This window comes from Accipiter gentilis, chromosome 4, assembly GCF_929443795.1.
Source record: "Accipiter gentilis chromosome 4, bAccGen1.1, whole genome shotgun sequence".
Classification (NCBI taxonomy): domain Eukaryota; kingdom Metazoa; phylum Chordata; class Aves; order Accipitriformes; family Accipitridae; genus Astur; species Astur gentilis.
The window spans coordinates 38,721,540-38,743,386 of record NC_064883.1 but is presented as its reverse complement, the minus strand read 5'-3'; the positions used below and the strand labels follow the sequence as shown (position 1 = coordinate 38,743,386).

At 44.0% G+C, this 21,847-nt stretch overlaps 2 protein-coding genes across 7 annotated transcripts in view; one reads left to right on the top strand and one right to left on the bottom strand.

Moving 5' to 3' along the window:
- Positions 1-17,119, bottom strand: part of CNPY1 (canopy FGF signaling regulator 1) — a 75,578-nt gene extending 58,459 nt beyond the window's left edge. Inside the window, 1 exon segment of the mRNA XM_049798928.1 lies at positions 17,009-17,119. Within this exon segment, the coding sequence (XP_049654885.1) occupies positions 17,009-17,119 (111 nt within the window).
- The window catches only part of RBM33 (RNA binding motif protein 33), a 105,480-nt gene continuing 100,712 nt past the window's right edge, over positions 17,080-21,847 (top strand). For all 6 annotated transcript variants that reach the window (XM_049798766.1, XM_049798767.1, XM_049798764.1 and 3 more), the window contains exon 1: positions 17,080-17,326. In XM_049798766.1, coding sequence (XP_049654723.1) covers positions 17,299-17,326 — 28 coding nt within the window. In that variant the 5' untranslated portion in view covers positions 17,080-17,298. The remainder of the gene's footprint in view (positions 17,327-21,847) is intronic.

Genomic DNA, 21,847 nt, shown 5'->3' with positions numbered 1-21,847 from the left:
TGTGAGATAAGTTTCTGTAGTTAAGTGAAATAAATATATGGAATATGTATTGAAAGTCCATTTCTGATCTCACTCATTAAGTAACTGGCTTCCTGCAGTGAAGGAGTGTGGTCCCATTTGCTAATGACTGCAGACTGATCCGAGTGGTCTGTTTGCACATAGCTATCAGCAGTGCTCCTAGGACCAGAGGTGGATGCAGAACTGCTTCCTAACATGAAAAACCCCACAAATTCAAATGAATTATCTTGCCCAGGGCAATTTGGAGAGGTACAGACAAGCAAGGAAAGATTTCATCTATCTAATTTACTATATGTAATCTAGTAATCTAGATTACCTAGTAATCTTGTTCCCGGTACCAAGAACAAGAAGATCCATGATATACACAAAGATGTCAAAGCTCTTTTTACTTGAAAAGTAAATCACAAGCATATATGGGAAGGTTACATGAGTGCTCACACACAGAAGATGAGCTATGGTCTGTTTTTACAGACACGCCCAGGTTTGGAGAGAAGGCCAAGCAACCAATTAAGGAAGGTAAAATGATGACAAAAGTGTCACCCAAAATATTTAAACAGCACAGCTTTGTTTGTCCCAGAGTATAAAAGTTCAAATGAACATCTCTGCAACTCTGGCATGGTGTTTACAATACCTGAAACCATTTGGTTGTACTGGGGAGAGGCTGGATGTGGTCTCTACGTGGGTGTGCAATGCTATCTATTCTAGGGGCTGTGGTGATGACTTAAAGCATCTTCTGCAGATACAGTTAATTTCACTTACTAAATTGCATGGATTGCACTAACTATAGCATTTATTTCATAAAAAAAAGTTTAATCTAGCAAGGTGGATTCTGTTGGGAAAAATATTGTGCATTTTGGCTTCTACAAAATCTTGAGTTCATGCAACTAGGTTGAGATCTCTGTTAACTCTGGGGTTCACCTTGCCCATGTTTACATGACTCTTAGCTTGTTCGTGAGGACTACTCGTTTGGATCCACAGAGCAGGCAGTTAAAACACCCTCATAGTATCTCCAAACATGACCATACTGTGCCTGGGGCATCTTCGATTTTTCCCCAAAGTCCTCGTGGCATCCACTTCAAGGCACTTTTACCACTTGCTCCTCCCTCAGCTCATCCGCATCACTCTGCAGACCTGCTGCTTCATTTATGCTTATGTCCCCCCGTGGCTACCTTGCCCAGTAGAACGTCGCAGAGCTGCAGCTCATCAGGGCAAAGGACAGAGCAAGAGTCTCCTGACAGCTCCACACACTGTTTGCAGGATGGTCTTTGCAAAGGAAGCCGTGTACAGCATTTCTCAGCACTACGACCTGTGCTAGCAAGCCACTCTTCAGGGCTGCAAGAGCATATTTCAACAGGACATGGCTCAAATCTCAAGTTCATATTGGTAAGACATCCTTCTCCTTTTGACACCAGGGGAATGCTGGTTTCAGGCTGTAAGATGCCTTCATTTTAGGTGTCAGGTTGGTGCAAAATGGAAGAGCCGTACTGGCTCAGAACAGACCAGCTGCAGATGCTCCATACAGTGAAGTGCAAGGAGATCGCTGGATAAATCTGGGTTGCATTTTGTCATAGATGGGGCCCTAATTGCTTGCTCCCTCAGTGTTTCACCTTTAATATCTAGGAGACTACTCAGCACTGGTGAGGCCACACCTGGAGTGCTGTGTCCAGTTCTGGCTCCTCAGTACAAGAGAGACATGGGCATACTGGAGAGAGTCCAATGAAGGGCCACAAAGATGATGAAGGGACCGGAGCGTCTCTCCTATGAGGAAAAGCTGAGAGAGCTGGCACTGCTTAGCCTGGAGGAGAGAAGGCTCAGGGGGGATCTTACCCATGTACATATCACCTGCAGGGAAGGTGCAAAGAGGACAGAACCAGGGTCCTTTCAGTGGTGCCCAGGGACAGGACCAGAGGCAATGGGCACAGCCTAAAACTGCAGGAGGCTCTGTCATCATCAGGAAACACTTTTTTTACTGTAAGAGTAACTAAGCACTAGAGCTGGTTGGCCAGGGAGGTTGTGGAGTCTCCATCCTTGGTGATATTCAAAAGCCATCTGGACATTGTCCAGGGTAACTGGCTCCAGGTGGCCCTGCTTGAACAAGGGAGTTGAACCAAATGAGGTCTCTGCCAATGTCAACCATTTTGTGATTCTGTGAGTCTGCTGCCCACAAATCTATTGCCAGTCTGTGAATTAGACTGAGAGGACATCACATTCTTCACTTTTATAATCCGGCATAAACAACTTTGCTTCTTTCAGCCCTTATTCCTTTTCCCATCTTCTCTGTTTTATCTTTCAGACTATCATTTTGTTGGGACTGGAACTATCTTACCCTGAGCTTGGGTAGTACCTTATGCAACAGGATGACATTCTCACTAAAGTCTTTTGATTGACACTGGAATGTTGAAAACACAAACCAAAAATGGAAATCTAATGTAAATTATTGCGCACTTCATCTTCTCCCCTACTTTTGAAGTGAAACTGAAGACTTCATTTCACCCACCTTGGCTTCCCATCAAAGCCGAGTCAAAGGATGTTCCCGCAGCTGCGATTCTCAAATCAGACCACATGAACAGCCACCGAGCAAACGGCCATGCAGCCAGTTCTGCTCTTGTCCCTGGGATTGCCCAGGGGTGCAGAGCATCGGCTCTTGCCCCCGAGACCCCAGCTGCCACCCTTCTCCCTGGACAGCAGGGCATGAAGTCAGCACACTGGGCAGCAGGTGCTGCACAATATAGTCTCCATGTGACCTTCATATGGACATCTCTAGTCCTCTGGTGTCTCTCAACTCATTCACTTTTCTTGTTTAAGCAGATGACAGAATAGTGGGTCTTGTTGTTTTTCCAACACGTAAAAATCAAGCTTGTTCCATAGTGTTAAACAGATTTTTAACTGTCTTGCAGCTATTGAAAAGAATTTTAAAGGTATTCTGCAATTTGAGCTTGTAAAGTGCTCTTCTCTTGAAGTATTTTGTCTAAGCTTAGTTTCTTTGTCTAACTAAATCAGTAAACTGATGTGCGACCCAAACATAATGACTGCATTTTTTAAATCAGTAAAAACTTCAAAGGAGTATGTTCATTGCAGACTACAAAACTGTCCTAGAATATTCACTGAGATACTCTACATCAGGAAACATATACATATTCATTAGCAGTTTTTATTTATCTTCAAAACACTACAGTTCTGAAATAGAAAATCAAACAGAAGTCTAAAAAGCCTTTGTATTCAGCCAAGACTCTTCTCAGGAAATGATTAGTATTACTGCAGCTGTACTGAATAGACAGGATTATTAATTAAGACATATTGGTTTGCTCTGGTGCGCTCTATCCTCAGCACAAGATCCGTCAAGTTATTGTGGTTTGTACAAAAGTTTTCTCCACATACCATTTCTTGTTTTTTCTAAAATGAAAACTCACTCAAGGTCTTCATGCTTTCAAATTTCTCAGGGCTATATTCACTGAAAACAATGGCAAAATTCCTACCAACTACAATCTTAACAGACTCAATCTAGAAATATATTTGTTACATATTTAAAAGTATCTTGCTGTGCTCCCAATAGATAACCACATAATTTATTTTATGGGCCTTCAAGCCTGGGAACAACTGCCAGCAGTCTGTGTTCTGTGGAACAACGACCTTCAAGAGACTCGCGTTTGATTTGCCACAGAAATGAAATCTAATCTCCTAAAGAGAGGAACAATGAGTCAACAGTCCTGTATAAGGCTGAGATTTAGGGGAGAGGAATTCAATTTTGCCATGAGGTCAAACGTTGTGTGATCTTGGACAACTCCCTTGTGAAGGTCTATACTGCACTGTCTGGGACGCAGTCTGACTGTGACAAATTGCTGTTATCTGGAGCCTCACACTGTTGTGGCTGGCCTATTTCTGGGTCCTGAGCCAGGTCCAAATGAGTTTATGCTGGTATCTTTACATTGATCCGCATTGTAACCCTGAGGGTATATCTGTAGTCATAGACCTGCGAAGACTGGAAAATTAGCCTACATTGAGTCCTGCCGACACTAGACTTCTAGTAATAGCTGAGGTAGCTCAAACATCTCTACAGCCCATTAGTCCTCTTTTTATTCTTCATTTTAAAATGGGGATGACAGTGCTAACTGGTGAGGTGAGTCTGGCCACCCAGTTTTGGGGGTAACAGAGTTCAGTGAGCTGGGCCACTCATCCCCTGGGCCAGAGGGTAATCTCTGATGTCTTCTCTTTACTGATACAGGTGTGGTCACTCCCTTCACTGGAGGACTTGTTTGCTTGTCAAATAATGATCTGACGGTAAATGGTGTGAAGTGAGATTGTGCTGACTGAATAAATGGCCTGTGAATGTATCATAGTCCCAACACTTCCTGACAGTATTGATGCCTAACAGAAGGAAATCTCTATTTTCCTTAAACCAAAACTGCAAAGAAATATAAGCAAATTTGATCCAGACTTCAATGAAAGGCAGTAAACAAGATATTTCTTCTGTTTCTTGAGCTACTTTTTCCATAGCTTCTCAGAGTAGAACTCCATACTGATTCTTAACCTTCTTCAAGCTTTGACCAAAGTGATGCTCTTATGAGGTCTTTGTGTTTCATTACACCTGGAGACTCTTCTTGAGAATGGGATCTGCCTTTTCCTAGCTTTTGTGACTGTCCCTACCTCAAAGACCTCACAAAGTAAACGTGCAAACCAAGACAAGCAACATATTTAAAAAACAGTCCTGAGGATCGTAAAGGAACAGTGGGGCAATTAGGCAAAGTGAAACAGCCACTGTCACAGCATGCCACCTCCACATAAAGCTAGTTGCATGTTTTATGTCCTAAAGTAAGCACGGCCACTTCAGCATTGCACAAAGGTGTTCTTTGGAGATAAGCACAGGTCACAGCAACTCTTCTACCCATCACACCCTCAATGCGCAGTCCCCAGCACGTTCAAGGCTGCAGACTGCATTAGCACAAACTTCTTCCTGCAGCTGCCTATTAAAATTGGTCTTTCTTAAAAAGTATTCCATCTGAAAATTTCACAGGTATTTTGTTTGAAAAATGAGCATCAAATGCCTTTTGGAGGGTTTTTTTTTTTCATTCTTCCCTCAAAGTTAAGAAGAACATTTTGCTCTCAATGGCAAATATCAAAGTGTTTCATTGATATTCTTATCTTTTCTCTGCCAAGTAGATGTTACTGGATTCAGCCCAAATCCCTGTGTCCAGCAAAGCCTGAATTATCAACAACCCAACGTGACTATCTACTGTTTGAGTTCTGTTGTGCTTAGCTGGAGCTCTGTCTTCTTTTTACAGTTTTTGTAGTTCTTTACCTTTTTTATTTTTCAACTTTCCTTACCCCACAAGTCTCGTAAGCACTTTTTCCTTTGTTTAGGTTCTCCATAAGAGACTCCTCATACCCTGTAGTGGGAGGATATCCACAAAACTGTTACACTTTCAGCTCCCTCTGCAGTGCAGGTCATCTCTGAAGAAGTAAAAGCCTGAGCCTAGATGGATGCTGTAAAATACCCCACGGAAAATCCTGCGACTATTCCAATTAAGATGGGTAGTCGTCATACACCATCTAGCTGATGGAGTAAGACTTGATCTTTGGCTTTACTGAAAGGCTCTTTGCAAACATTAGGGGCTTGTCTGTGCTGAGGTAATGTAAAACTCTTCTACTTCAGCAGATTTAGGGTCAGCTGTAAAAGCAGAGATATCCACAGCGATGTGGAGCCTCCTACAGTGAACAGCCCATTCGTTTCTTCAGGACTCCTCTGGGTGATACGTTGTATGGCTGGTGCTAAAGATTTGCACACAAAAACCCCATTGCTTTGAAATAATGAAAGCACTTAAAATTCCTTTGGATAATAATATCATCAAGAGTTCACAACACACACATCGAGAAGGACGGAAGGAAACAGAAGCAGAGGAAGACATTGTGTCTTGAGGAAGGTCACAGAAAAGGTTGGTAGTGAGAATCAGAACACAAACCAGGTGTTCTGGCTGGGGCTTTCATAACAAGAAAACACTTTTTTTCTTCTCACAGGGATTCCTCATCTTAGTATAATGCTGAAGTAACTGCTGAGGGGACCGTGTAAACCCAAGCATCAGCCAGCCACCTTTTCTAGTAAGGAAACTCCGAGAAATTTTGGCAGGTGTCAAACGATCTCCTCCCCAGAACACAGCACCAACATATGGTTGTGACATGTGCAACACCGCAGCATTGTATCAGCAATACCTGGCAATGTCCTTTGAAAAAATATGCCACATTCAGATGCATTCAACTTCAAAAGCAGTAATAACAAAAGTACTAGCTGTAGAGTCACCCATTACGGACTGACCATTTCCCACAGAAGTATTGTTACCTTCAGCCAGTGTTTTTTCTTTGATTCTTGTTTAAAGACTAAAGGACTTTTCCCTCATTATTTTCTCATATTATACAAGGTACTCTAACAGCTGCTGGAAGTTGAATACCATGTTAACAATAAATAATTTAGTAAATATATGCCCATATTGACAGTGAAAGAAAACCTGAGATTGCACCACCGTACTGTGTGTTTTTATTATACTGTAAGTACAGTTTCAAACATAATAGGATTTATTCATAGCAAGAAGTGAGCATAAATATGTAAATGTCTAAGGCTTAGACTGGGAATTGCCTGCTGCTGCTTTCAAGTCATGCAGCACTCTCTGCACTCTAAATGCAGGCTGACAGCAGAAACGGCAGAACTGTACTTCCAAGGAAAGTATTACAGAAGGATCAAGCTTGCATATCATTACCTTAGCCCTGACTTCTAATACAGAATGACAGTGGACACACAGTTGTAGCTTTCACACTACCTTAATGGAACAACTACACACAGAGAGCGAGGGAGCAAACATTGCTGATTGGGCAGCTCCCACTGGAGTGTGATTTGAAGGAAGAAAAATCCCTTTTTGTAAGATACCATTCACACGTACGAATCAAAATAATTTCATGTTGAAATACATGTAAGCAAAGGGGGTTGATTTTGTTCCTTAGTTGTCAGGGAAGAAGAGGACACCAGACTGCCTGCCAGCAGCACTCAGGTGAAATCTTTTCTGAGAGGAAGAAGCATGAAGTATGTGGTGGGAAAGTTACTCTGCTGAAGCCAGTGGACGCAGCTCTGTTGGCTTCTCTGGAGTATGAGCCATCAGAGACCTGTTTCAAAGGCTTGCAGGCATGAGAGGCTACACTGAGGTGAGGGAACTCTATACGGGGTATATTAAGGCGAGGGACTGTGCTTATAGCTTTCTCTGAAGCAGAAAGCTCAATCAGTTTTCAAAGTTGCAAATAAATAAGTAAAAAGACACAGCAGCAAAATTGCTCATGAGGCAATTACCGAAGGGTAGTTGGAGCAAGAGAGAATAATCCCAGCTTCGCAGCTGGGATTTCAGGTCTAAGCAAATATCTGAGTAATCGTCTTTAGCTGTGTACACAATTTAATTCACACCTTTCCACTCACTTATTGCTTCCGTGCCAGATACTTTTTTAAAAAGTGAATCAATTGCCCATAAAAGGTGTCAGATGGTCAACAATGGAAATGAAATCCCCTGGTTACTGAACAAACAGGCTTGGAGCAGCACTACAAACTTCCACTCACTGCTGAGGCAATTTGCCTCTCGTGTAACCTGGAGGGTATCTCTCATTATAATTGCTACTCGGTCCTGGCTTGAATTGCTCCAAGCGCTTCTAATACAATCTGATCCCTTCAGACCCTGCTTTACTGCCCCTGTTCAAGCATGAAGAATTCAAGCTGGAACAGGTGCGGAGCAGGATGATTAATACAATCTGGGGAACAGGGAGTCCTTCACAAGCAGAGCTGCCAACGCTATCAATTTATGTGGTAGACAACTGCTTTGGGCAGTAACCTAGTGGATTTCCAGTATCTGGCAGCTTAGGTTCTTGGATGCCTGGAAATGCAGGAGAATTGCACAGAGCCAACACAAAGCAACCTGAAGTGGAATGAGCAGCGAGTCTGATACATCCTCGGTCCCTGCAGGGGTACAGAGTCAATTCGTGCTTGTCACTTCTGGATCTGCAAGGGCAGAACTCTCCAAGGGGGGCTTGGTTTACGCGGCATAGTAAAGGCTGACTGCTGTCCGGGCTTACATAGGAATGGGAAGGAAAAGAAATGTCACTTATGCTAAAAGATAATATCAGCACTTAAGAACAAACAAGTATGGACCGGCCAGGGATACAGTCACACTGTAAACTGGAAGATCTCAGGCAACTATTAGTGTAAGGATGTTGCACAACAGTCTCCCTCTAAGGGAGGGGTAGGCAACAGCCTAGCTACTTCTAAAAAAAAGCTTGAACCTTTATGAAAAGATTCTATTAAAAAAGCGTCTGTAACATTAGGGATTAAATCTGCTAAGTCCAAAGATCCTGCCCCGCTTTCAACCACACAGTAACCCTTATGTGCCCTTCTCATAAAAAACACATCATCGTCTCTCCTTTCTCTGGAATTTCCTCCGTGTTCTCCACTGAACATTAGCAGAAGTATTATTTTGTGTTTTCCAGTATGCTCATCTTTAAGTGCCAGTTCTTTGCATTAGCCTTAATTTCTCTGTATGTTTTCTGCTTATACGTCTTTACATCACACAGGTAAAAGACTAGAGATTTTGGCATTATTTATCTTAGCTGACAACACAGTCATTAGAAGAACTGTCTTGAAATTATCTGTATTCCTCATTTTCTTTTATTGTGTTATCCCAATTTTTTCTAAACTTTATAACATAATCACAATTGCAGCCCTCTGAAATCAGCTATGAATGAATCTCTTTCGTGGCCGTGACATCATGGAGTCACTGGAAAATCTCCTGTAGATCAGAGGCTAAATTTCCACTTGAGCTGAGAGCTGGTGCGTTGTGAATAAAAACTATATAAAACCTATTAATCTCACCCAGTGAAGGCCACTGGTAACATTCTTCCCTGTTACAACCTCCTGTGTAAAAGTCCATCTGAATCTTTAATACTAAGCCGTGAAGAAAAGACAACAACCTAGAACTTAAAAAATAAGGTCTTTTCAATTAACGATTTAAAAACAGGGGAAGGCACCTTATGTACCTTTTTCTTATCTTTCAGATAAAGACTTCTTGGGTAAGCTTGGTAAATCCTTATCTGCTAGATAAAGGACCACTATGATGGGCCTTATCGCTTAATTAAATCCTAGTACTATGTACAATGAAGTCAATAATTTGTTATACAAGATAGCACTTCAAACCATGGCTGCATTGGATAATGCATCTCTATCGGTTCCCTGTACCACAGCATGCTGTAATGGGTCATGTTCCATAACCTGCTCCTGGGCTGCAAGGAACTCATTATAGAAAAGGTGCCCAGCTTAACGTGGACAGGCTGTGATAAATAAATCTGTTGGATTGACAAGATAAACTAAGGTCCCCGGATGAAACTGATTTGATATGTAGGGCCTAATGCTGTCAGTTTTCCTTGTAAGGAAATCAGTTGAATGTAAAAGTTTTGTGGATTTTGGCCCAAATCAAATACTGATGCTGTTGATCACTGTAATGGAAAAATACTATAACCAAAGTTAATGTTAGAAGATGTTGTGAAGCCTGTGGAACAAACACTGCTACTGAAAAAAACACATGGTAAGATCTAAATCCTGACCATCCTTTTACTCATTAAGGTTCACATCACTCATTGCATTTACATCCTCACATATCAGGGCTTAAAAAGAAACTGGTCAATAATAGCTATAGCAACTATCACCAGATATCACACTAGCAAGGTCTTCCTGAATACTAAACCCAGTTCAAATGATTCTTTTTCCCACACAAACATATTTGCAAAAAGAAGTCTAATACTTGCAAAGCTTCATTTCACTAATTGGCTTATTGGTATTGTGCTAGAGTGATCTGTTCCTGAGTTGTTTGGCAACGACACTTTTGTACGTATGGATAATCCATAACATCGGGTGCATTGTATCTCTGAGTCTCTGAAGGACTCCATTATAACCTAAACCCATTACCCATTAGGCCCAGCAAGCACAGACATGGCTTGATCCTACAATATGCACTGAAGCTCTACAAGCCACAAATGTGCTCCTGGTAAATGTGGAAAATTTTTGACTTGAGATCTGCTACTGGCTCTAACCTTGCTCAGCACTATCAAAGTGGAGGCTCTACGGTTGGGATTTATTTCTCTTCACTTTTATCAAGACAGGTCTCCCACAGCTAAGAGATGCCATTCAGCCCATCTAACATAATTAAATGGAGGAGGTTCACACAACAAGCTTAGATTAGGCACCTAACTTCTAGCCAACTAGAGCTAGAGAACATTTCTCCTTCCTTTAGAAAGAATCCCCCACGAGTGTCTGGGCACACAGCTGTAGCAGTGCTACGACACAGATGTCTGTCCGTGAAGGACAGAGCATCAAAATTCTTGAGTGCTCAGTAAGACAAAAGGTCCAGATGCAGATCTTGTTCATATTGAAGATGCTGCCTATTTTGAAGTGTGTTATCTTTACTTATTTATGCCAATGATATGCTCAGAACTACACTCTCAGTGTTACGCAGTGTTATGACTCCTGGTCATTGTGATAAACAGGAGTAACCATAAAACAACTCAGATTATGCCAACCAAAATCATCCCTACTAGGGCTATTCTGTTAACTTAGCATCTCCACACATTTACAGGGTTTGCTACAATCACATTCATGCTTTCATAAAGCTGAGGGTACAAAAACTGTTTCCAGGAACCACTCGTATCGAGGCCAGTCTAAATACACTCCAAGTTGCTAGAGCTGTGTGCAGGAGTTCTTGGATTTCACAGCTGGGTACTTCTAGCAAATTGTACTCCTTTCTGTGCATAGTCCCAAAGGATTTCCCCATAAATGCATAGACCTCGTTCTCGCATGTCTGGCAAACTCTTTCTGTATGCTTGCCAAGTTTTAAAGGGCAAGGAATCAACAGCTGATAATTTATGCGAGGAACCTACAATGATCCAAATTCACCCCTTGTGTAATTCTGGTAAAGCCAGCAGAGTTCCAGGGGAGAAGTTGTTGGCTTAGCAAAGTAAATTTTCACTGACATTTGAGGAATACACAGTATCAATTAAAGCAGAGCTAATTATTGCTACTATTATTTGCATTGCAGTAGTTCCCAGAGGCTTTTAACAGGATTACAGCCTTCTGCTACGAGGAGTTCTTAGGAACGTAAGCTCTGATCTGGAAGTTCATGTACGATAGCTGCTGACATTTGGTACCTGTGCGCAGTGTCTCTACGTTCAATGGGGCTCCAAAGAGCGTGGGGCTTTGCTCACAAGTATGGGCCACAAGAATCTGGGCCACCAAAGCTGCTTGTGATGCTCTGAGGTTTGCCTAGAGCCATCACATGTCCTTCTGCTCTTTACAGAGTGGAAGGGGCCAGCCTGGCCTGTGTCCAGAGAAAGCAAGCCCTTCCCAAAACCTGGCACTTGGGCAAGGCCCACGATGCTGTACATTGGCTCCTTGTCAGGAAACCTTGGGAAACACTCAACCTTTACTTATTCTGATATATTTATCGTGGGGTACTGCATTGGGTTTGTGTGGCAAGGTTTGGGTGCTACAGGGGTGGCTTCTGTGAGAAGCTGCCAGAAGCTTCCCCTATATCACACAGAGCCAAGGCCAGCCGGCTCTAAGATGGACCCGCTGCTGGCCAAGGCCGGCCCATCAGCGATGGCTGCAGCGCCTCTGGGATAACAGATTTAAGAAGGGAAAAAAAGTTGCTGGGGCACAGAAACTGCAGCCAGAGAGAGGAGTGAGAACATGTGGGTGAACCAACCGTGCAGACCCCCACGTCAGTGCAGAAGGAGGGCAGGAGGTGCTCCAGGCGCCGGAGCAGAGATTCCCCTGCAGCCCGTGGGGAAGACCACGGTGAGGCAGGCTGTCCCCCTGCAGCCCACGGAGGTCCACGGGGGAGCAGATCTCCACCTGCAGCCTGTGGAGGACCACAAGCCGGAGTAGGTGGGTGCCTGAAGGAGGCTGTGACCCCGTGGGAAGCCCACACTGGAGCAGGCTCCTGGCAGGACATACGGACCCATGGAGAGAGGAGCCCACGCTGGAGCAGGTTTTCTGGCAGGACTTGTGACCCCGTGGGGCACCGACGCGGGAGCAGTCTGTGCCTGAATGACTGCAGCCCGTAGGAAGGGACCCACACTGGAGAAGTTCGTGGAGAACTGTCTCCTGTAGGAGGGACCCCACGCTGGAGCAGGGGAAGAATGTGAGGAGTCCTGCCCCTGAAGAGGAGGATGAAGCAGCAGAGAAAACGTGTGATGAACTGATCATAACCCCCATTCCCTGTCCCCCTGCGCCGCTGGAGGGGGTAGGTGGAGAATCTGGGAGTGAAGTTGTGCCCAGGAAGAAGGGAGGGAGAGGTGGGGGGAAGGTGTTTTAAGATTTGGTTTTATTTCTCATTACACTACTCTGGTTTGATTGGCAATAAATTAAGTTAATTTTCCATAAGTTGAGTCTGTTTTGCCTGTGAGGGTAATCGGTTGAGTGATCTCTCCCTGTCTTTATCTCAACCTGTGAGCCTTTCATTATATTTTCTCTCCCCTGTCTACCTGAGCAGGGGAGTGATAGGTGGCTTTGGTGCTTAGTTGCTGGGTGGGGTTTAACCACAACAGGTACCACTCCCTTTGCCCAAGAATGGGGCATCTTAGACATTTTCCACTACATTCTGAGTCAGTCTTGAAAGGAAGGACTGCCTTACATTTGTCAGCTTCACCCTGATTCTCCTGCTGCCCCTGATACCAAATGGGCTTCCTGATGAAAAAAAGCAAAGCTTAGTCAGTAAGACTTCCAGCATCCAGACCAAAAAAAAAAAAAACCAACAAAAAACCAAACAAATAACATGATGTAATATGTTTAGCATTTGGATTCCTCTGGTGTTTCTTGATCTCTTTTCTCTAGATCCCTAAAATATATTGCAAATACTGGGGTCCAGAGCAATACCCAGGCTTCTGCATGCTGCTCAGTTCAGAATCCAAAGCTACAGCCCAAACCTCCCTGCAGGCAGTTGGAGCTGGTAATAATTTACACATTTTACACTATACTTCAACAATATATGTGTTCTGTTGAGATTTTGATCTTTTGTGGGTGACCAGCTTTCTAGGGACTCCACACGTGACACACTAATAACACACTTGATAGACACATTGCTTGTTTAACCATTTCTCTGCACACAAGCTCTCCTATTCTCCACCCTAGCAGCTGTTTCAGGGGTCCTTAGGTCATGTTGCTCTGAAAAAATTACAGCTAAAATAAGATGCAGCGAGTGGGTTACAGACAATAAGGCAGATAAGCTGCAACAAGTGGATAAACAAGTAACAAGAATGGCGGAAGAAACAGAAAGAGAAATTACAGCAATAACAAAATCTGATACACATAAACCCTGCCTGCAGCTCTGAAACTACGGTAGTATGGAGCCTGTAACACACTCAGAATGTTTTCTGCTCAAAGTTTATCACAGCAGTGTTTTTCATATATTTTAATTGTTTTAATCCTCATACTGTTCTCTTTCCTTAAGTAAGATATTTATTAAAGTCTTTCCCATTTCTTACTCTGCCTTTGCCCTTCTGGGGAATACACTCAAAGCCAATGCATCTTTTACCTGTGTATATCTTTTAAAAGGTACTGCTGCCTCCTAAGATTGCTGCCACTGCCAATGGGTCACAGATCAGCCCAGTGGCATCTACAAGAGAGTGAGTTTGCTTTTGTACCCCTCATACACTTTAAAATCCAGAATTTCCTGTCAGGTGTGACAGAACATTTGCTGCATCACAGGATGTTGCTGAAATAACCCAAGACCCATTTAGTGTCTGATTTGGAGGAACTCATCTGAAGACAGGCTTAACTTTGAATGGAAGATGGTGCCTTGGAGCTAGGTGTCACTTTGAGAGGTTCATCGTAAGAAGGTTATGACCCAAACCCACGACCGAATCACCCATCTCGGCCAGCCTGCCATGCTACGAAAACTCAAGTCTGGTCTTGCCAGACAAGAATGAGAGCTCACAAAGAGGTAACTGCGGTTAAAAAATAAGCCAGAAGCACATTTTCTCTAGGGAATTAGGAGCCATTTGCTGTTGATAACACTGTTCTTAATACCCTCATATTAATTTTAAGTGTTTAATGGAATTAAACTTGGAAGTTTCCTTTACTGGATTTCTGACTGGTGATTTTTAACCATTTGAGCATGCATGCAAAAATGAATAATGATTTAAGTAAAAAACAGTTAAAAAATGAATGTGCCTGCTCCAAAAATAAGCTACTAAGTATTTTGGAAAAAAAATATTAGCATCCAAACGCAGTGTAAATGACTATTGCAGTGGAAACAGCTTAATGTAGAGAAGTTAAGACACAACAGTTTTTACCAGAAGGTTTCAAATAATCAGAAAAAAAAAGTTTAGCATTATTCTCCCCAGCTTAGAGACGGAAATCTGAGGCAGCAGATGCAAGGCAACCTGCCACAGTAATGCAGCAAGCAAGTGCAGAACCAGGATTACAGGTTTCTTTGGTTCTGGCTCAGTTTGCCCCTGCAAGACAACCTGTTGCATTCCCAACTGCAGCTGGATTTGCTTTTGAAGACACACCAGCAAATACATTATTTATGCAGAACTTCCAAAAGTATTTAATAAATTGATGATTAGTTCACATACAGTCATTTTAATTCATGGATTCCAGAGGCAGCAATTGTGTCAACCCCCATTTACAGAAAAGACACGAGCACACTTGCATTTTAGAGCACAGGTCAGATAGTATCCAGAAAAAGCTGGAGTTTTTTACACAGAATCCAGACCAACTATAATTAGCGGAATTTGAAAACTCACAGGAAGTCCTGAATGAAGGCAAGTAGAGTCACCATACCTGTCTCTGTCATCACAGTTTAGGTCCCTGTTCCACACCTGCTGAAGTTCAGACATTTGGGAACAGCCGTTTTTTTGTACCAGAGCTGTGCAAAATGGCTGAAGGGTCTCTATATTACCGGAGTAATAGTGAACTATCCTGTTATTCCTCTTTAATATTGGATTGGCATGTTAAGCAAATGGTAACTTGATTTGTGTTTGGACTGTCAGTCATGGAAATCAAATCAGCTATTAGAATGAGCAAAAATAGTCCACAAAATATTCATAAAATATACTCTTTTGCATATCTGAATGCAACAAAGACGCTCATTGTGAATAGTGCTTATCTTTAACACTTAATTTCCCAGCCTGAAACAGAACAGATCCAGAGAATTATGACAAGAGTGCTGTGGATTGTTAACAGGCTGCTGCTGAGACTGGCCGAGTGTCACCCCCCCACACTCCTCCGTCCAGCCTTTAAAGGGTCCAGAAAACTCTCTCCCTTGCCAGGAAATCCTTTTGTGTTGCAAACCAGCTAGCCAAAACAAAGATCAATACTAAGGAGCAATGGCTGAAATCCTGGCCCCACTGAAATGATGGGTTTTTACCACTGACAGTAGTAGTATTCATTTCACTTACCACCTCCACGTCAGGCAGAGCTGGCCTGATGGACTATACATTAGATTATCAGCAAGCATTGCCTACTGATGGTCTATTTCCTAAATTAAAGTCAGAATTTGGCTGTGAGTTTGTAGGAGTATGTAAAGAATAAATCTCTGGCTGTACTGTTGTAAAGAAAACCTAAAAAATGAGACCAAATGCAATGCAGAAGTAAGTCTGCAGGGAGCCCAGAACAAAGTGACATGAGAACTTCCCTATTCTCATAGCGAGGGTTTAATCAGATAACGCTGATAATTTAAATACTAACATTGTTAATTATTTCCACGAGGACTTGTCCACCTGGGAAAGTTTTGCCGTTTACTTGAACTAGTCTTGTTATAGTAGGCTCCATTAAACTGTGTCGGATCAGGTTTGGCTTCTTCACAAGTAGTGTAACCTCAAAGTTTGTTTTACATCAAGGCATGATTTTATACTGTGTTTAACCCGGTCAGTGCATAATGCCTCAAGTCCCAATTCCCCCGTTAAAAGTAGGAAAAGGTAGGAAGGAAACTCAAAACGGAAAACTTTTTGGTGAATTACTTTTCTGTGGGATCAGTGATCCAAACTGATCTACTCTGCAGCCACATGATCACTAGGACCTTTGAAAAGGAAGGGGGGGGGGGGGGGGGGGGGAACATGTAGCTAAGCAGCCAGGAGGGAAGTGTTTAGAGAAAGGGCTAACAGAAAAGGACTTTTAGCTTGCAGTGAAACTGGATTTAGCACGTTTTGACACTGAGCCTGTAAAGTTTGAGTGGTGAAGCAATAACTACATGGCCTGAAATATTTTAGTTTATGCAAGCACCAACTCCCCTGCATGCTCAAGCCTTAAGACACGGAGGACCACAGATCTATGTAACGCAGCCCGAACTGTCCCTTTCATGGTGTATTTTAATCCCATTAACTCATGGGGTTTTTCTTCCCACACAAGAGACAGCTGTACTTGGGGGCTCAAGCCGGACCTACGGCCTACTGAAGCCTAGATGCAGCCCAACGCGAGCTGGGCATTTCGGAGGTGCTGTGAGCGGCCTCCCACTCCGACAAAAGACACCTACAGATCCTGAGGTAAAGGCACCGCAGCCGGCCCGGCCGCCTCCGCACGCAGCCAGGCCGCGGAGAGCAGCCTCCCTCAGGGCCGCAGGGCCTGCTCCCCTCCGAGGGGACGACTAGGCCCAGGCACCCCGGGCAGGGCGCGGAAGCACTCGGACACCGCTCCACAACCCTTCCTCAGAGCCGCCGCGGACCCAAGGCCCGAAGGACCCCAGGCCGGCAGGGGCCCCGCCGCCATTCCGCCCGCAGGGCGCGCCCCGCCCCGCCCCGCCCCGGCGCGCACGCGCACCCCCGCCCCTCCGCGGCGGCACGTGCCACGCTGCGGCACATGCGCACGCCTGCCCAGCCCGGCCCGGCCGGCCAACCCCGCCGAGCGGAGGCCCTTGGGCGCATGCGCAGAGTGCGCTGACGGTGGCCGGCGCGCGGAGCGCCTGGGCCCTGGCTAACCAACCAGCGGCGGCCGCTGGCCGCCCTCCCCGCGAGGGAGGGTCTGGTCCTCCGCCATCCCATGATGCAGCGCGGGGGTGGCGGCGACAGCGACGGTGGTGGCGGCGGCCGCCATGTTGTGGTAGTTTGTTGTTCTCCTGTGGTGGGTGCGTGCGGAGGGGCGGCGGGAGGGGGAGCCTCCGGGCGCTGAATCCGAGCCCTTCCCCGTCCCCCCCCCCGCTCCTCGCCGCCCCTGGGGGCGGCACGGGGTCGCTGTCGGGAGCCGCCGCCGCCGCCTGGGCGAGGCGAAGAGCCATGGCTGCCGCCCTGGGAGGAGGCGCAGGTGGGTGCCGCGGCCCCGAAGGGCTTCGCCGGGGGGGGGGGGGGCTCGGGGCTCCCTGGCCTCGCTTGGGGGTGCGGGACGGGCTGCAGCCGCGGCGCGGGGCCTGGCTGGGGGCGGAGCGGCCGGCGGGGCTGAGGGGAGCCGTGGGCTGCGGGGCCTTCGTGGGGCGGTGGTCTCTGTCTCCCGCCTGGGCGGGGGCGGCCGGTTTGGCGTGCTCGGGGGTGCCGGCGGGGCGCGGATCGGGTGGGCCCCGCGCTCCCGGGGGGGAGCAGGAGCACCGCAAGTGCCCAGGGGTCCTCTCTTGCGAATGGGAACTGTCGTCTCCCCTCGGCCAGGACAGGGCCGGGAAGGGGCAACAGCTTCATCGCTGAGCGCAGGTGCGGGACCTCCGGGTGGGATGGATGCGTTCATTTAGAGCTGTTCATTCTCATAGTTTTTACAGCTACAGTGTGTGACCTGTTTAAATAACTTGTCTCTCATCTGGGGAGTAGTTATAATTTATTTTACAGACTGCCCAGAAGCAGAAGGTCTCGCTTGGAAAGTGTAAAATGAAGTCAGTGCTTGACCCCAGGACTCTCAGGCGTGCCACTGCTGCTCTTCTTGACTAAGGACACTTCTTCTCACAGCATTTTAAATGACATCTCAAACCCCTCTGTGGTTCTGACTGATATATTAATCAAATTTTAAAATGAGGACATTTGGTTGAGTGATTAAAAGAAAGACTTGCAGGGGTCACACTGGGGCGTTCGAGAGAGAGAGAGAGTTCAGAGAACATGTCTGCTTCCGGTGCTGTGGGCCTTGCTTTCACTAGGAATAACATTTTTGATAAAGGCTGGTCACAGTTGTCGGTTGACCCACTTGTCCTTGTCTATACAAAAGTTTGTGATTATTTTAGTCTGGTTTTGCTGTAAGTAGGTGTCAGGGAGAAGAATGTGCCTTGTCCTCATGATCACTCACTTAAGTGGTCAGACTGTTCGTTGTTAGCTTAATTGGTAACAAAGTACATAAACACAAATAAATTTCCTAGTAAAAGTAAATGTTAAAAAGAAATTTCCCAATTTAGGAGTTGAGTTTGGGAAGAAGGCTAGGAAGGACAGCACTGAGTGGTAAAACAGTAAATATTTTAATATCTTGGGCAATGTTTTAATGGTGTTAAATATATTGCAGTGTTTGAGTGCTAGTTTCTGTGGTACAGATCATTTATGTGTGATGTGGAAGTGAACTTTGCATGCATGTTCTGTCTGTGGAAGTTTTTCTGTAGTAGTAGGAGGGCAGAGTAATTTAAAGAAAATGTCACTTTTGAAGCATTTTGGTTCTTGTGTTTAAAACTCTGCTGTAAGTTGAATGGGCATGCTTTCATGTAGAAAGGTGTATGCAGCAGACAACCTTCAACTAAGTGGTGAAACTGCAATTTCAAGACTAGTTTTTTTTTGTTGTGGAGTACTGTTTGCGTCTCGCCATGAATTAGGATCCCTTTGTATTAAGTGGGCACAAGCAGTTGTTTGTTCAGCATGAACACTGTGCTCATCAATAAGTGGTGGCCAATTAAATACAATCCTTGCCCCATATAAAGTGTTTGCTTAGTCTAGATGATCACTGTGCAGCACTTGCCTGAATGAAGAAACCCAGAGGTGTCACACACTTATGTCCGTATGACTAGTCAAGGAAAATTCCTAGCTGGAGTTGTTAAATACACTTTTAAGACCCAGTAAAAAAGCTTAGAACTTACAGGAGTGGTATGTGCAACCCTTTTTGGAAAGGGACTGCCATCCAAAATTAGTAGTCGTAACAAATGGAAAAGCAGACCAGGACTAAGTGGTTATTTGGCTTAAATGTTTTTAGTCAGTTAAAGTGTAGGAACTAATGTTTTGGATTTAGTTTTTTTGATTTTTTGGGAGGGAGGGAAAGACTTTAAAATATGGAGATAACAGCACCTCAGTGTTTTCTTAAAAAAAAATAATAAAATGGCTCTAATGATTGGCAAAGTAGTATGAAATAGGTCTTGGAAAAATAAATGGAGTGTTAATTTGATGGCATTGCAGGGTAACGGTTGACACATAGTTTTGGCTTTGAAGATGCAGATTAAAGTTTAAGTATTTTGTAAGGATGTGATGCGGGGCTGAAAAATGAAGTGTGAAATGGCTATGTTGGCTGAACATTTAAATATATTCGATGGAGTGGAAGAAAGATGATTTGGCTGTTGGACGGCATGTGTGGACTCATTGGTCATTTATAATTTTTTAGGCTCTTGGGAAATACTGGCTTGATTCATAAGAAAAAAGTATTTATATGTACTCTTGTGACCAGATACTTGTATTGGTGCAGCTAAGCTTTCTATGGATGAATGTAAAGACTCTTTTGGTGATAGGTTTCACAAACATAAACTGGAAAGTTTTCAAGTGGTGGTCTGTGAGCTCTCTGCAAGTGATTCACAGCTTCATATTACTTCACAAATTCTTTTCCAACTTGCTTCTAATTCTAGAAGGCTGTATTGAAACACAGAAGTTCAAGGTGGCTGTGCTAGTGATGATGAGGGACTTTGAGGGCTTATAGTTGCTCGTTAGTCCGTTGATATGGTTAAGACAATGTTTCCCAAACTCTGATTCAAACTTCCATATAAAAACAGAACCAGAGCAAACATGTTGAATGTTGAGTAAAATCATCTTACTTAAAGGGTGGCTATGGAGAAGACAGAGACCCTTTCTTCATGAGGAGCCATATGCAGAAGACAAGGGGCAGCAGCTACAAGTTGCATCAGGAGAGGCTTCACTCGATATATTAAGAAAGACATTTTGTTTACAGTGAGAACAATCAGTCACTAGAACAACCTCCTCAGGGACATGGTGGAGTCCCCATCACTGGAGGTTTTTAAGATGCAACTGGACAGAGTGCTAGATAAGCATCTCATTTAGGCTCCCTTTCCCATGGAAGGTTGGACCAGATGGTCTTTTGAGGTCCTTTCCAACCTGGGCTGTTCTGTGATTTAATGATCATCTGCTTATAGTGTAACCTAACAACTGTGTTGTATAGATGATGAAATTTTTTCTTGGTATTTAAAATCTAGCTGTAAATTGATTGCAGTAATCTCATTTAGGGAGAGATGGTTACAGGGTAAACAACAAACTTGTCACTAAAACAAAGGAAGGAGCACTTCTAATCTCGATTGTCTGCCATACTGAAGTAAGGGAAAACTATTGTAAGTTTTCTTCCTTTCAGATTAATTAACTTCTCATGACCTTCAGTGGTCTAGAAGACTTGGAGCTGTGGATATCCTTGGGATGTGAATCATGACAGGATGGGGTGGAGGAGGAGTTGAAGAAGGCCACATCTATACATGTCTACCCCATATTCCTGCTGGAAGTCCTGTACCAAGAGTAGCTGAATGGGTGTTTCTCTGCCTCTGAGCCTGTTATGTTATTCCTCTAGCTTGAACTTAAGCTGTCACCAGTTTAATTTCATTTTAACTTATCTGAGGGCTTCTGTTGTGCTCTCAGCAATGTAGTGGCTTTAAAAACCTCTTATGAAGCTATTGATAAAATTAGGAAAAAAGCTTATACTGCTAGCACAGCAGGCACCTTTCTCTGTGTTGTGGGTCACTATCCAATTCAAAGATGTAGTAAAAATTCTCCAGTGTGACAAATTCAGTTGAATTTGTCGTGCTTCAGGCTGTTCAGCAGCAGCATACAGGGACTGGAAATAGATTCTGCATTTGTGCCCAGATGGAAGTGGGAGGAGTGCTGGCTGTATTTTGGTCTCTGTGAGTATTGCATCCTGCTTTATTAGGTGGACTGATGCAACAGGTCACTATAACTTAGAGTCATATTGGAATCTGAACGCACTAAAACTCTGAGTGTCAAAGGCCTATAGAGTTTACAATTCATGAAATACAAATAATGATCATGGGCTATTGTACCAGCTAAGGACTAGTGCCAAAAAACATTACTACTTGAATGAGCTTGTGGCAGGCAGATTTGCTTTAAAGCATAGCAATTTTTAATGTCTTTGTGCTTCTTTGACAAGCTTTCATTGAAAGTCACGCTCTTCTGAATGTTCTCTCATTTCAGGTCATCTAAATTAAACATAGCCTTAGTATCACTTGTTTTTACAAAAGCCAAACCATGCTTTATTGTGTCAAATACCAAACCTCAGATTTTAGGTTACATAGAACTTTTCCAGAATAATTTAAGATGATGGTTGTCACTGACTTAACCAAAAAACCTCCAGGTAAGTGATGTGATTGGTCTTGTGTTATATTCTGCTGTAATGCAGCCTCAGTTTTAACTATAACTTCTGGTGGCTGTGAAAGATGCTGGAGAGTTGCAGTTTCTCATCAGTATCCAAAGCCATTTGGGAACTGAGTTTATGTGGATTTCATTTAAACTCGACCTTCAGTTGCTGTTCAGCATTTGTGAGGCAAGGACTATTTCACTTTTCAAATGTTTTTCCAAAGCAAATATATTTTCAAATCCAAGCAGACTTTGGAAATGGTTGGGGTTTTTTTTGTGGCTTGGTGGTTTTGTG